The sequence below is a fragment of the Clarias gariepinus genome, chromosome 13 (genome assembly GCF_024256425.1).
Source record: "Clarias gariepinus isolate MV-2021 ecotype Netherlands chromosome 13, CGAR_prim_01v2, whole genome shotgun sequence".
Taxonomy (NCBI): Eukaryota; Metazoa; Chordata; class Actinopteri; order Siluriformes; family Clariidae; genus Clarias; species Clarias gariepinus.
In genome coordinates, this window is record NC_071112.1 from 32,973,273 (window position 1) to 32,987,185 (window position 13,913).

Consider the following 13,913-nt stretch of genomic DNA (forward strand, 5'->3'; position numbering starts at 1 on the left):
AGAGGATAAAGAAAAGGTGTAATATATATATATATATATATATATATATACATATATATATATAATGTGTGTGTGTGTACGTATGTATAATTTTTATATATTATAATAATGTATATAATATTTCATAAACACATTTAACCAGAAACAAATGTCCTGTAATTGACATAAATTTTAGTTACTTTGTTTAAATAATAAATAAACACATTTAACAGCCAAGAATAACATTAAAAATGAGAAATAAAGAAAGCAGCCGGAGGTCAAAACTGGAAGCATGTTTTAATATTGCTCTACCATTATCCTGAAAGGCATAATTGGAGTTACACATCTGAATTGATCGTAGTTACAGAATCATAGGTCTCTCTTTTTGCATTGAACAATATATACAATGTAAAATAAATACATTTACACAAATGGACAGAATCGTTGGGAGCACACTGTATGGTACACGTCACAAAAATATACAAGTAATTGTTTCACTGATGTTCAGCACATCTAGAGCTACAGACATGGTTCTCACTACAGGCTGTTTCAGCAACTCCTGGACTGAAATTGATATCATCTTATTTCATCATATACATTTTATTTTAAATACCCCCCGCCCCGCCCCCATTTCCTTTTTTTTCAGTTCTCTCAGTTGATTAGTGTTGCTTACATTTTGCTGCATGTTTGACTTCTGCTGCAAGAAAAAAAAAATCCTTTAATACATTCGAAAGGTGTGAATAAATACAACCCATACCCATAAGGTCCTCTATAATAAAAAATAGCAGTTGTTTGTACATCATCTATTTTTCCCCCTTGTATTTCTATTTTTCATTGCAAAATAGTCCAATAAATACAGCATTTTTGATCTAAGTCAGTTGCAGAGTGTGAGTCCTGATTGCCACACATATTGCTTCAAATAAGAAAATACAGTATGTTGAGAAAAAAAAAATGAAGAAAGTACCGCTGGTAATTTACACTTTGATATCTACTTTAACATGTTGAAACCGACAGAGCAAACAGAGCCTTCTGTTCATGATCTAAGTTAACCTCAGGAGCACACTGTTACTGAAAGTTACGCAGTACATACTGTATCGCTAAAGGAGTTCACAAAATCCAAATTGTGTAAGGATCCATATTTTCGTGTGAATTCCTCGTGCAACAGAAAGGAAATACTTAAGACCTGGCGCAACTTGGCCTCTCGTTAGACTTCTCCAAGTGGGTGAGAATTTATAAAGCGGGGCAATTGATCCCAAGTCAGCTCTTATAGGGTTACGCACCCAGGCCCAGGACTGCTTGCTGCAACATCTGCGTGACGTTAGAAAACTAAAAGCTCAGCTCAAATCACCTAAAAATGATCTACCATGTCTATCATGTTTGCATGGTGATCTGTACCATAGGCATAAGAAAGACAGAAATGTAAAAGACAAAAGAGAAAAAAGGGAAAAAAAATCACAAATAAACCGAAAAGTGCCGACGTCCGATCAACAGCAGGAAGCGTCATCAGGAGTCGCCATGATTAATGTTCAGAATAACTTTACTCTCTCCAAAGCACTCTTTAAAGAAACCATAGACTCCGTATAGCTACAGTAATGGCAATAATTACACAGTATTTAAAGAACACAGAAGGAAAAGAACAGAAAAAACAAACAAACAAACAAACCCTTTTCCCTGTTTTATTCCAAGAATGACTTTTTTTAGTCCTTTTCTTTTTTCTTTTGCACACAACCGGAAGCGAGAATGTCAGAAACCGAATCCTACAGCAAAACGAATAACGTTCCCTTGCAGCCTCAAGGATTTAATAAAGATAATATTACAAGAGTCGCTCAGCATGGAAGGCCTTATGTACAGCAGCGTGTAAAAAAAAAAAAAAAGAAAAAAAAGAATAATAATAATAGTAATAATAATAATAATAATTTTAAAAAATCCACTATAATTTTGAGATACTCAAAAAACTTTTTTTTTTCAGTTTAACCTAAGATATACAGTGTTAGTCTACAGGAAAGTAGTTAGATAAAATGATCCCCTTGTTTTTTCTTTTTCTTTTTTAAATATATGTCGCTCCTTCCTTTAAATAACTGTTTAATCACTTATACATCATGATAGATTACATTGATCATGAAACTGTTGATCTAGCAGTAACTTCGCAAGAGTCCTTTACGCCAGAAAGTTATTTGAAACCCATCATCCATGTCTCCTGGGGATTTGTACATCCAGTAGTGTCTCTGATTCTACCCTGTCTTAAAAAAAAAATCTAAAATTGACGGGAAAAAAAAAAAAGGAAAACGAAGAAGAATACGATTGCATCGTATGAAGAGAAAAAAATAAGAAAGACTTCAGGGAAAATTACAGTAGACACAGAACACACAGAAGCTGAACTTTTTTTTTTCTTTTTCATTTAGTTCCAATAAAATGTTTCGGGTTAGTTTTATAATCTGTTCATTTACAATATACAGTGTTAAAGAATAATCAGGAAAATCCCCCAGTAGACCTACTAATACTGACATATCTCTGATGCGTGTAGTGGAGAGCTTGCTTAGTTACTTGACTTCTGCTAAAATAAATTCCATATTGTAGATTACATCATGATAACATGGCCATGTTTGATAAAAAGCACATGAAACGAGACTATGTTAATGTTCTTTTCTAATTGCTAATATACTGCTTTGATAAAAAAAAAATATATCAGTAAAAGTAAGTTCGGTGGTAATATTAATGCATATATTATTGTGTTTAGTTCATGTTCATGGTCCTTCTGGCCACTGAATATCATACTGTAAGTATTAACCACAGAAAGGAAAGTTAAAGCTGCAAGAAATCTTGTTAAAAAACAAACAAACAAAACAAACAGCCAAACAAAACACGGGCACAAAACAAAAATTGCATAAATTTACACTCCTTTGAAAACCTCTATTGCTTAAAGAAGATAACAAGTGTTCTCTCCCGACTCGTAACAGTTACCGAAAGTGTTAGAGTTGGTAGAAAAAAAAATTTCATTAACAAAATGCGATCAAATGCTTGCATGATGTCCATACTACATATTTACACCCTTCAGTATAAATGCACTGAGATAAAGTACAGTAAAATATCAATAAATAAATTAGTATATTCCTTGTCCACTACAGTACCTCTGTTTTGTATTGCATGAGAGACTAATGCTCAGGATATTCCCTGAAAAGAGGATGGAGAAATCATTAAAAGTGGCTAGAAGTGTTTGGAAGACTCGAAAGAAAAGAAGAAAAAGAAGAAGAAGGAGGGAATCGAGCCCCGGTGGTTTAAATGAAGACTGGGAGCAGGTTCTTCAAATGGGCAGAAAAAAGACAGAAGCCAGAATTAAACCAAGAAACAAACAAAATCTCTGTTTGGCGAATGCGCTGTTAAACTGCTCGTGAGGTCAGGTGGTAACACTACTGCCTGCTGTTTGTTAGTGAGGGACTCTTGGACGTGGGTTTGGGACATTCCAGTTTCATTGGCATCCCACTTAGTGGAACTGCTTCCTTTGGCAGGGTTTGTCATTCTTGGATCCAGGTTCCATTTAAGGTGAAAGTCAACAAAAAATGTTCTTCGAAAGCTCTAAAAACTGCACCTGTTTTCAGAGATGACAAGTCCAAAGTCGGTTTCGAAGTCCTGCTGATGAATAGTACAAGTTTTTTTTTACTCAACAACCACATTTTATTCGTTCTTTTATGCATGGTGCATACTGTTCCGCTTTTAAGTGGAGTTTTGTTAAGGGTCAGTTATTAGATACCGTTGTTTATGGAGAAAAGTTTTTCAAACGGTATATCAGTCATAGCCTGGCCGGTGCAGTCAGCACGCTCGTGTGTGTGTGTGTGTGTGTATGTGTATGTTTGTTTGTGTGTGTGTCATTTGTGTGATCGTGTGAGACCACAGACCCGGTCTAGGCAGCGTTGGTGGAGCTAGACCTTGGCCTCGAGCAGCTCCAGGAAGAGTTTGTGCATGGGCACCTTGCCGTCCTGTTTGATGCTGTAGAAGTGCTGCACTGCTTTAGTGGACGTCTGGCGCAGCAGCGGCAGCGTCATGAGCAACTTCCCGGCGCGGCGTGGGTCCTCGGCGTGCTGGTTGCCCTCGTAGTCCTGCAGCGCCTCATGCAGCACGTCCTGCAACTTCTGCACTGCCTCCACATCCTCTATGTGCATGGAGTCTACCCGGGAAAAGACAAAGATGCTGTGTTATTTACAAGTTTAAACAGCATAAAGATTTATAGATAAATAAATAACGTATATTAGTCTACATATTTTCAGAATATAATGACACATTAGATAAGCAGACCTTAATTAGCATTTTTATTCAAATTAAATGAAAATGTACTGCCACTTAAACATGCAGCAAACACCCATTATATACCTTTAATTCAAAAAAAGCTTAAAGGAGATAATTGTTTGTAAAACGTTAAAAAAAAAAAAAAAGCTGAAGATCACTGCTAAAAAAGTGAGGAAAAAGGGATTGACTCGTCCTTTCTGCCAGGCTGGAGCTCAATTCTACAGTGATTAAATGCACACTGGAGTATTAAGCAGCGAGGTTGCGCTCGGCGCATGTTTACAAGGCTCTCTGCGGGCCTGATGAATGGCACACGCGACAGGAACAACACTTGGAAGCGAGCTGATACGAAGCACGAGCCTGAACAAGAGGAGACAATGAGACGCCTTTCAGGCGTCAATCCCTCCGCATGACTGGCATTGTCGAGGAGGAATGTCAGACAGGATCCATTTGCATATTTGCTTGTTAGCAAGGCATGCACGCCTGGCGGAGCACCTCTACGACTGTAGCTAGACTCATAGAACTAAATGCTCTTTGCTGGAACATTCTCCTGGGGTTGTACTTTATTGAAAACATCGAGCTGAAGGCATTTCTGCCAAATAGTTGGCATACAGAATGCTAGTTGAATTTTTAATGCTTTTCTGTACCGACTCAGGAAAGTCTCGAGGAGGAGGGAAAAAAAGCCTTTACACAGCCACTCGGGTAAGGATGGTGCTTTAATGGGCCGCCAAATCTTTAAGAACGCTTCAAAGCCAGCGCATTGTCATGTGAGCAATAAGCTGTTCTCATGGGAGTACATGACTCCACACAAGTCTTCCGCCAAGCGATTGCAATCCATGCCTCACTCCGAGTCGATGCGAACATGCTAAATAATAACTGCGAGGTCACATACTGATGAGGAATAAATCGTGCACGCAAGTCCGTCTGTGCTGTCGCTGCTAGCTCGGCGTACTGGGTAGTTTTTAAGAAGCGTGTACAGTCTGTCTGCTGCACATAACGGCTCAATATTCCAAGCCTTCAGTGTCAGTACACCCAATCCGAGCCCATCTAGAATTCAGACAGCAAGGTCTTGTCCATCAGTCACATGGGCTTTGGCCATCTGAAAAAAGTGACCCGTGACGGGAGCGAAATCCCTGCCAGCAAAATGTTAACTGCACCTTTCCACCAAGCCTGCCATGAAGACACCGCCATCAATCTAGGTATCAGCAGAAGTGCCAGACAACTTATACCACTGGGGGACACATATATATCATTGTCCAGGCTTGAGAAGCAAGATCTTATTGCTTTAAAATGTAGTATTTGCTTATATTATATACGTAAGAAATTGAAATTCCTAGAGAGGGCCATGCTACAGTACAAATGATGCCGGAGAACAAAGAAAGGTGAGTTAATGACGTCATCCTGTAAGGAGTGCTCTAACACCACATCAAAGTGAAGCAACACCAGAGCTTTTCTAGGGTCACCTCAAGCGTGTGACATGAAACGTGAGACTAATGTGGAGGGAAAGACAGAGAAAAAAATAAAAAGCAAAAAAGATGATTAGGAACACTAAGTTAAGTAAAATGATTATTTTTGTACAGACAGTTATTAGCAGAACTGAATCACAGGCTGTTATGGTTCGTGTTTATGTAGCCAGCTGGCGTGACCAGGAGACATGTCCAGCTCAGGACGGAGAGGAATGATGCATCGAAGTCCTTTGGAATAAATCTGCACATCACTCTGGCCTCTTTTGCATTCCCCCCCCTCCAAAAACAATCACCACCCCGTCGGTCTCTAGGCGCGTGGTCATCGACAAGAGGGATGAACCGTTAATTACAAAATCAATTAAAAAAGAATTTCTTGAGAGCCGCGCACCCTGTCCTTCTGGAGGGCAGCAGGGGCCGCGAGTGTCCGGCGGGCCGAGCTGTTGTCTGCGAGCGCGAGCAAGAGCAATCTGCTTTTTCATTTTTCAGCATGGCCAGACCCAGCCGGAGATTGATCGTCACATATGGCCTCAGAAAACAAACTGTCAATACCTTGAACGCTGGAGAATTTGAACAAATAGCTGCCCTCCTATTCAAGCTGCTCGCTGCATCCCATTTAACAGATTTTATCGACACTTTCCTTCTTGTAATTAAAGGGGGGAGGGGGATGAAAAAACACCACGGCCAGCAACCAAGATAAAGTTCAAAGATGGGGTCAAAGAAAAGGAGCCACGGGGGCAGGAGGGGCACGCATCTGAGCGTGTTATTGACACGCAGGTGCACATTGATGGGCTTCTTGTTTAAGACGTGTCAGAAGATGGACTTATGCTAATAAGGGAGAAGGGACATGCCTTCAGACAACAGGGGGTGGCGGGGGGTGGAGATGCGGGGGAGGCGGGGGCGCTGAGAGCTCTCTGCACTTATTCTTTATCAGTGTAATCTGATGGATCTCTGCCTTATAAGACCACGGGGGAGAAAGACATCGTATAAATGCCAACACATACTCTGGCACTTTATTAGGAACTCCTGTACCCCAGCTCCTTTATGCGGATAGCCCATCATCTAATCATACAACAGCAGCATCGCAATGCTTTAGTTATAACTAAATACATAATCAAGAGTTTTATTCAATTCAAAGTTTACAGATAAGGGTGAAAAAAGCATCCTGTGACTGGAGGTTCTGAGAGCAGATGAGAGCGATATAGGAAGAATAGCCAGAGTGGAACACTACGGTACGTTAAAACCACCACACTTTACAACTTGGGTGAGCAGAAAAGCATCTCAGTATTTATGCCAAACCTTGACGTTAATGTGCTACGACCTCACCGCTGTCCCGCTCCTGTCAGACACTTCAGTCTGTGACTGCTAAAGATTGGAAAAATGTCACAGGACCATACAGAGCTTGGAACTGGGAGCTGACTGGAGTGGACGCTGATGGGGTCTCCTGCTGTTGTAGCTCACCATCCTCAGGATATCATGTGTATGAGCGTTAAAATAAGATCTGACTATTCTCATGTGATCTCTCTCATCAACAAGATGGTTTTGTTTTTGTCCCCTAAAGTCATACCTTTTCAGCCAATTGGGAATTGAACAATTAAGCAGATCTACAGTACAGGTGTTCCTAATAAAGTGGCCGGGGAGCGTATATAAAATGTTCTATAAAACCCTAAACGCTATAAACATGTTCAGCAAAAATGCAGTGGCTCACCTGAGTTTGCAAGCGCGATAGCTTTCAAAGTCACAAACTCCTCTTTCTCCAGCTTCATGCTCCGGTACTTCTTCACCAGTTGCAGGATGGCGTTGTTCAGGTCCAGCAGGCCAGCTAGTTTGGACTGGTCTTCATCCATGATATAGTCCTCAGCGTACACCAGCTTGTCCTCGAATGACAGTGACCGGTAGACCACACGCAGGATCAGGATCTCCATCCACGCGCTCTGCAGCAGACTCATCTGATCAGCCAGCGACAGCGAAGAAAAGCCTATGGAAAAAAATAACAACAATCCTGATTTAGTCCCAAAAAACGTCTCGAAACCAAGATGAAGCAAACATTATCGGCAACTATTGGTGACATTTGCGAGTCCGTGGGATTTGAAGTGTATTGGCGTTCTGAAGTTGTGACTGCAGAAGGATGGAGGGAACAAAGAACGGAGGGAGGGTGGCAAGGCGCCCCAGCATGAGGCTAGGCTCTTGTCTCACTCTGTGCAGCAGGCCAGGGGGCATCCTGCGGGAGGGAACTCCTTATCTCCCCAAACATGCAGCATGGATCAATTCTTCCCATCACAGGAGCTGAAAGACTAATTGCTTGCCTCAAACTCCCTTCTTCTTCCTGCTCACCTCATTCATATCACTTACTCTCTCTCTATCTTCTCCTCCTCTCTTCCTTGCACACCCCATCCTTTTTATTCCCTTCACTAAAAAAAACCCTGAAACAGACTTAGAGGAGCGAGAATATAAAAGCAGGACGGAGATACAAATGGACAGCAGATTGAGAGAGTGAGAGCGCGACCTGAAGTTCGAGTTAAGTTCGAAGTGCGTGTTACAGTGGCATGATGGGGACGTACAGCATCATGTGACAGACAAGGTGTTAGCTGATTGGTGGGAAAGTAACTCTTAGTCCATGATAGCAAGTACCACCATTGGTTTTTGTTTGAACCTGAAAGACAAGATCTTATTAAGGTTATGTTTTTAGATGAAGTGCAAATTTATTAGCCGGACTGTTAAAACACACGATCTTGTTAGAGAGCGCCGAGCAGTCGGTGTGCTTCCTGGCCTGCTGGTGGACGCAGAGTGCCAGTTGGCAGCCGCGTTTGATGCTACTCAATAAAATCATCGTAAGACTTTTTTTTTTTTTTTAATGAAATTCTTCAATGACTTTAAAGATACGCCATTCTCGCAAAAGAAAACAGAGTCAATGAATAAAAAAAATAAACCCTTACATCCTTCACTCTCTCTCTCTCTCTCTCCATCATAATTTTTAACAAATCACCCAAAATGACACTATACTACTGTGAAATTGGGCATGTTTTAGGTATCAAACAAAAAGATCATATGCATTCTAAAGCTGAGACAGTACAGGGGTGAGTTGCACAGCTAGAAGAGCCATGCTGGGGGTGGGAGAGAGGACAGCAGTGGCAGATGGACAGAGCCCGTAGCCTGGAGCTCCCTGTGTGCCATATCATAGCCCTCCCTCCCAGTCACTGCTGTTAGTAAATAATTAGATTTACACGTTCCCTGATCTCCAACACGTCTCCCCACAGAATAATTAAAAGCTGGATGATTATTTTATTGAGTGGAAGGAGGCAAACCCCCCCCCTCCCCAAACCCACCCCCGAATCCCCATCCCACCTTTACCGAGGTCCATCGACGATTTTATCGGGAGGCCGGTCCCAGCTTTTACGGTTGTCATGCCAGCACAGGCATCCAATTTTTCTTATCTCCCTGATTAATACAAATGCAGTTTCGGAACGCATTAATTAACAGATACAAATCTGCGTTCTCATGGCCGGATCGATGCCGTGAAGAGAGGGAGGCATCAATGTGAATTTACTGCTGAAGACGGAAGAGGTGTCTATATTGACATTTATGTTGGGGGGCCAAACTTGAAAGTTGTGTCCCACGCTCCTTTCTTCTCGCCCGTCTTTCTGTTAATTCATTTCACAAAAGAGCCGTGAGATAAGAGTGATAGTGGCTCACCTTTAAAAGCCAGGGGGTGGCCAGGGAAGATCATTAAACGAATTAAATACCAGCGATGCTGATGTGGACGGCAGTAAATGCATTTCTTCCTCAAAGGAGCATCTGTAATGCAGACGACTCGGTGAGAAGCGCAGAATCTTGTCTTATGATTCGCTGCAATGATTTGGTGGAATGCTAAAGTCTATGTCCAGTTCTTTGGCCAGGTTTAGAGCTTAAACAGGCAGTTTTTATTAATTCATTTATTTTATTATTATTATTATTATTATTATTATGATGATGATGATGATATCCAAGTACTGTATATCTTATATTAACAAGTATATGTTCAGCATCCTCCTACTCCTTAAAGAAGGGACTGAATGACACCAGCAGGCACCAACACCAACGTCTTCTTTAAAGAAAGAAAAATGTAAATCGTTTCATGGAGCAGAAAACGATAAAGCTCGTGGAACATGAAGGAACGACTCTAATGGCCTTTGTGAATTCTACAGTGGCTTTTCGGCATTTATGTGCATGTGTGTATAGTATGTGCATATGTGTGTGTGTGTGTGTGTGTGTGTGTAGGTGTGTGTGTGTGTGTGTGTGTGAGAGAGAGAGTGTATGTGTGCGTGGCATGTTGCAGGTTGACAGAAAGAGGCTGTGATGCAGCCAAGCGAACTTAACCCCTACTGGGCACGAGAGCTCAGCTACAGAGTTTGCCAAATCTCTTCTGACTGCACATTCACACCGCTGAGAAGGCTTTTGAGTGAGCAGACACACACAAACACACACACACATACAGTACACACACACAGTCTTTGCATCAGCACCTCCTTGCTTTCTTAATGAGCTTGCACTGATGGTCTTCATAATATAGTCTGTGGGTTCTGTTTAAAACACACACACACTGCTCTTGGTGTCACACAACAACAACAACAACATCAAAACAACATCAGTTTTACAGTACATATCCGCTCAAAAAAAACTAAAAACTAAAAATAGAAATGACCCCCTGTTCTTTTTCCATTGACCCCCTGCCACTTTATCTAGAAGTAAACGTGTTAGTATTAGTAAACAATGACACGTGGATCATTTCGCCTCGAGTCCTTCTCTACACAAAGTTACAGATGAAGTATAAAAGAGAAAGCTGGAGCTACATCACAATGCATTAGAGCACATCAGCATGCAACATCTGTATCATCTGGACGGAGGAGACTTTTATCACAGGACTTGAGTTTAAACTCTGTTTCAGGATATTTTTTTCCCTTGACTTCGTATCATTGGGACGCAGAGAAACAAACAAAAACTGCTTTTCTTTTCCGTGTTTGTGTGTTAAGCGGATTACCCATTAAAGTCTGCTCATCATTCATCCCATGCCTTAGTGTGTGTGTTTGCGTGTGTGTGTGTGTGTGTGTGTTTAAAACCCCTAGGCACTAAGCCTCTTCTCATGTCCGGTGTGCTAGCGTACCCGTACACAACACGTCCGGGCTTCAGTCACGCGCACGGCAAATATTGAGCTTCTGAAAACGTGCGCAAAACCAAAACCAACATGAAAAAGACAAACAAACGAGTGTGAGTGTGTGTCTGTGTGTGTAAACAAAAGTCTCTCAGGTCTTTAGGCTGAGGAAGTGATGACAAGAGATGCACACACACACACACACACACCCCATAACCATGCTCCTGTTCCCTTTCCTCCTCCAGCTGACTGCTTTTCCCTCAGGCCTTTCTTTTTTTCCATTTTTTCGTTACACAATAAATTATGTTTATGCTTCTGCTTCTGTCACAAACACTTTGTTACATTCGAGTCATAAAGGGGTTTCCACTCTGACATTCCATAACTGACTAAACTGCAGTTGACCCCGATCGAGCGCACGCTTCGGTTACAAAACCCCGACGAGAGAGAGAGAGAGAGAGAGAGAGAGGAAAAAAAAGCATTCAATTTGCTCCATCTTGATACGTTCAGCCGGAGCTGAAGCTGTTAACGTCTTCGTATGGCATGTTGGATATCTTGTTTGTGTGTGTGTGTGTGTGTGTGTGTGTGTGTGTTCCACCCCCCTTTTCCTTCTTGCAGAATTTGGCGCTGCCTCTGGGGAGGTGGGAGGATGGGGGGGGGGGGGGGGGGTTATGCCTCCTTGTCGGCTAATCACAAAGTGTGTGCAAAGCCGCTTGATTCTAATGCACCTAATTAGCAATCGGCAGCCTCTTAATTGCATACATTAAGGGCCGATTGGTGGCGCAGATTAATTCAAAAATACTCAGGCAGCTGGTTAAGATGCCACGGATTACTGTACGGACCGCGCTTTTCCACTTAATTAGATATGAAAACGAAGCGGCCGGGCCGGTGCGGCGGGCGGCGGGAGAAGAGGAGCTCCCTGGACTATAATAAAGTGACCGCATGAGAGACACTCTCACAGATGGAGTGACATTAACAACCGGGATGGGAAGCCATTTCAAACAATGAAATATCAATATTTACATTTTAATTACCCCGCTTGCCAGCGGTCTCGCTCTCTCTGGCTCGCCGTCGAGTGCCTCCATCGTGACCGCTTGGCCAGGGGGCTCAGAGGAGGCAGGAGGGTTAGGTGGCACTAGATGGAATGCGGGCTGACATTTCGATTCGAGATGCTTTGCACTGAAATATGGGATTGATAACAATCCTAGAATCTGATTAGTCAAATTTTTTGTGATTAAAATATGTACATAGAGTGTATATATATATATATATATGAGTTCCTCTGCGTTCTCACGCTGGTAAAGGAAGTTATGGTTCTTGTCTCAGGAGGAATCTGAGTTTCTCCTCTACAATACTTTGACCTGAACTTGTCTTCGTCTCCATAAACGTGATTTCATGCTTCCTGCATCAATAACGATCCACTAAACTGGTCCAAGGATAGTACTGGTATTAAACTGAGCACTGATGTGTGTCACTACAGCCTGCACTGCTGTGGACCTCTGAATGCTCATGGACTGCAGTTCTAGTCTCTTCATGGACGCTGAGTGCTTTTGTCTTCTTGTTGACTGGTGCTGAATGAAAGTAACCAATTTGTCTTTTCATGTAGACCATTCCTTTAAATAAAAGCCAAAAACCCAACAATGTACATGAATGTAATATAAATTTAAAAAATTGGAACACAGGTTTCACTAAAGATACGATTTAAAAACTGGTGGTTTCTGTACCAGCCTCAGCAGCGACCTCGTTTCCCCTCTCGTCTGTTCCAACCCCTCAGCATTCAGCATCAGCAGTTACTGATCACCTCCTGATCATCTCTCATCATCTGCACCTGATTCTCACTGGGTCAGGACTTAATGTAGATGATTTTTATGCTTGAATGATTAGTAGATCCCCGTGTGGCTTAACAAACCAAACACATTCCTGTGAAACTGCTCAGGTACAGGGACAAAAACGTCCTACAGGAAGCCTGGAGAACTGTCCCTAAACGTACTGTACAAGAATGTCTGGAGGTTTGGAAGCAAAATATGAAGACGTTATAGGGAGGTCAATACTTTTGCAAAGTACTGTATGTCTTTCACACTTAGTAATAACTAAGGCAGGATCCATTGGAGATTCACATTTTTATTATAACTTCATTTCAAAGACAAAAATGTCCCTCATCAGACTCTAATTGCATACCTGGAGTTTAGCATCATCTCAAACATGATCAGTACATGAATGCAAGCATTTACACACACACACACACACACACACACACACACACACACACACACACACACCTATAAACAACAAACACTCATCTGTGCGCATTGGGCCTTTTAATAGAATGTCTTCCCAGAGAGCCTGTGCTTAAAGCACGCGCTTAATGTTTCTGAGATGAGACACGACTCCCCATTCCACGGCAATGAGCACCTTTTAATTTCTGCAAAAGGCACGGCTGAAAATCTTAATTAATTGTTTCATACTGCTTCAGGGTCATTATGCAATGCAATAAAGGCCATGTAATTATGAAATTTTACAGCCATTACCGAGGCTGATAGCTCGTATTTCATCATCAGGCGGGCCCGATGGCTTTCCAGGCGCACGATCACGCGTGATGGACTACGCGCGGATCCATCAGGGCCCAAACAATACGCCGGCCAGGCCTGCTGTAATAGCTACCCACAGATGAAGCGACAGATAAAGATAAACTATAAATCCAACAGCACGGATGCTAACACGGGGCCTGCGAGGGGGAAGGAGCAGCAGCCGTGTGTGTCTGACTCTCTCTCTCTGTATATCTGTGTGTGTGTGTGTGTGTGTATGCAGTCATGAATGCAGTATGCTATGGAGAAAACTAAAGTGTGTGTGAAAGGAAAGAGTCAAAACTAAGTGGCATCAAGACAGATTTTAGGATGTAAAGAGTGAGAGAGAGAAGCATGCACATGGCTTGAGAGATCATGATAAAAATATCATTGTGTATATTTAATGGTAAACAGTATTTAGTACAACATACGTCTCTAATATAATAGAGAAGGTTCGTGTGATTAAACGTCCTGAATATTATTATTATTATTATTATTATTATT

The 13,913-nt window shown here is 41.9% G+C and overlaps 1 protein-coding gene across 6 annotated transcripts in view; it reads right to left on the reverse strand.

The window, feature by feature from the left end:
• Nucleotides 1–257: 257 nt before the first annotated feature.
• Nucleotides 258–13,913, reverse strand: part of esrrga (estrogen-related receptor gamma a) — a 63,275-nt gene continuing 49,619 nt past the window's right edge. For all 6 annotated transcript variants that reach the window (XM_053510475.1, XM_053510476.1, XM_053510474.1 and 3 more), the window contains 2 exons: nt 7,429–7,698; nt 258–4,141 (listed from right to left, as the gene is read on the reverse strand). In XM_053510475.1, the coding sequence (XP_053366450.1) occupies nt 3,897–4,141; nt 7,429–7,698 (515 nt within the window). In that variant the 3' untranslated portion in view covers nt 258–3,896. The remainder of the gene's footprint in view (nt 4,142–7,428; nt 7,699–13,913) is intronic.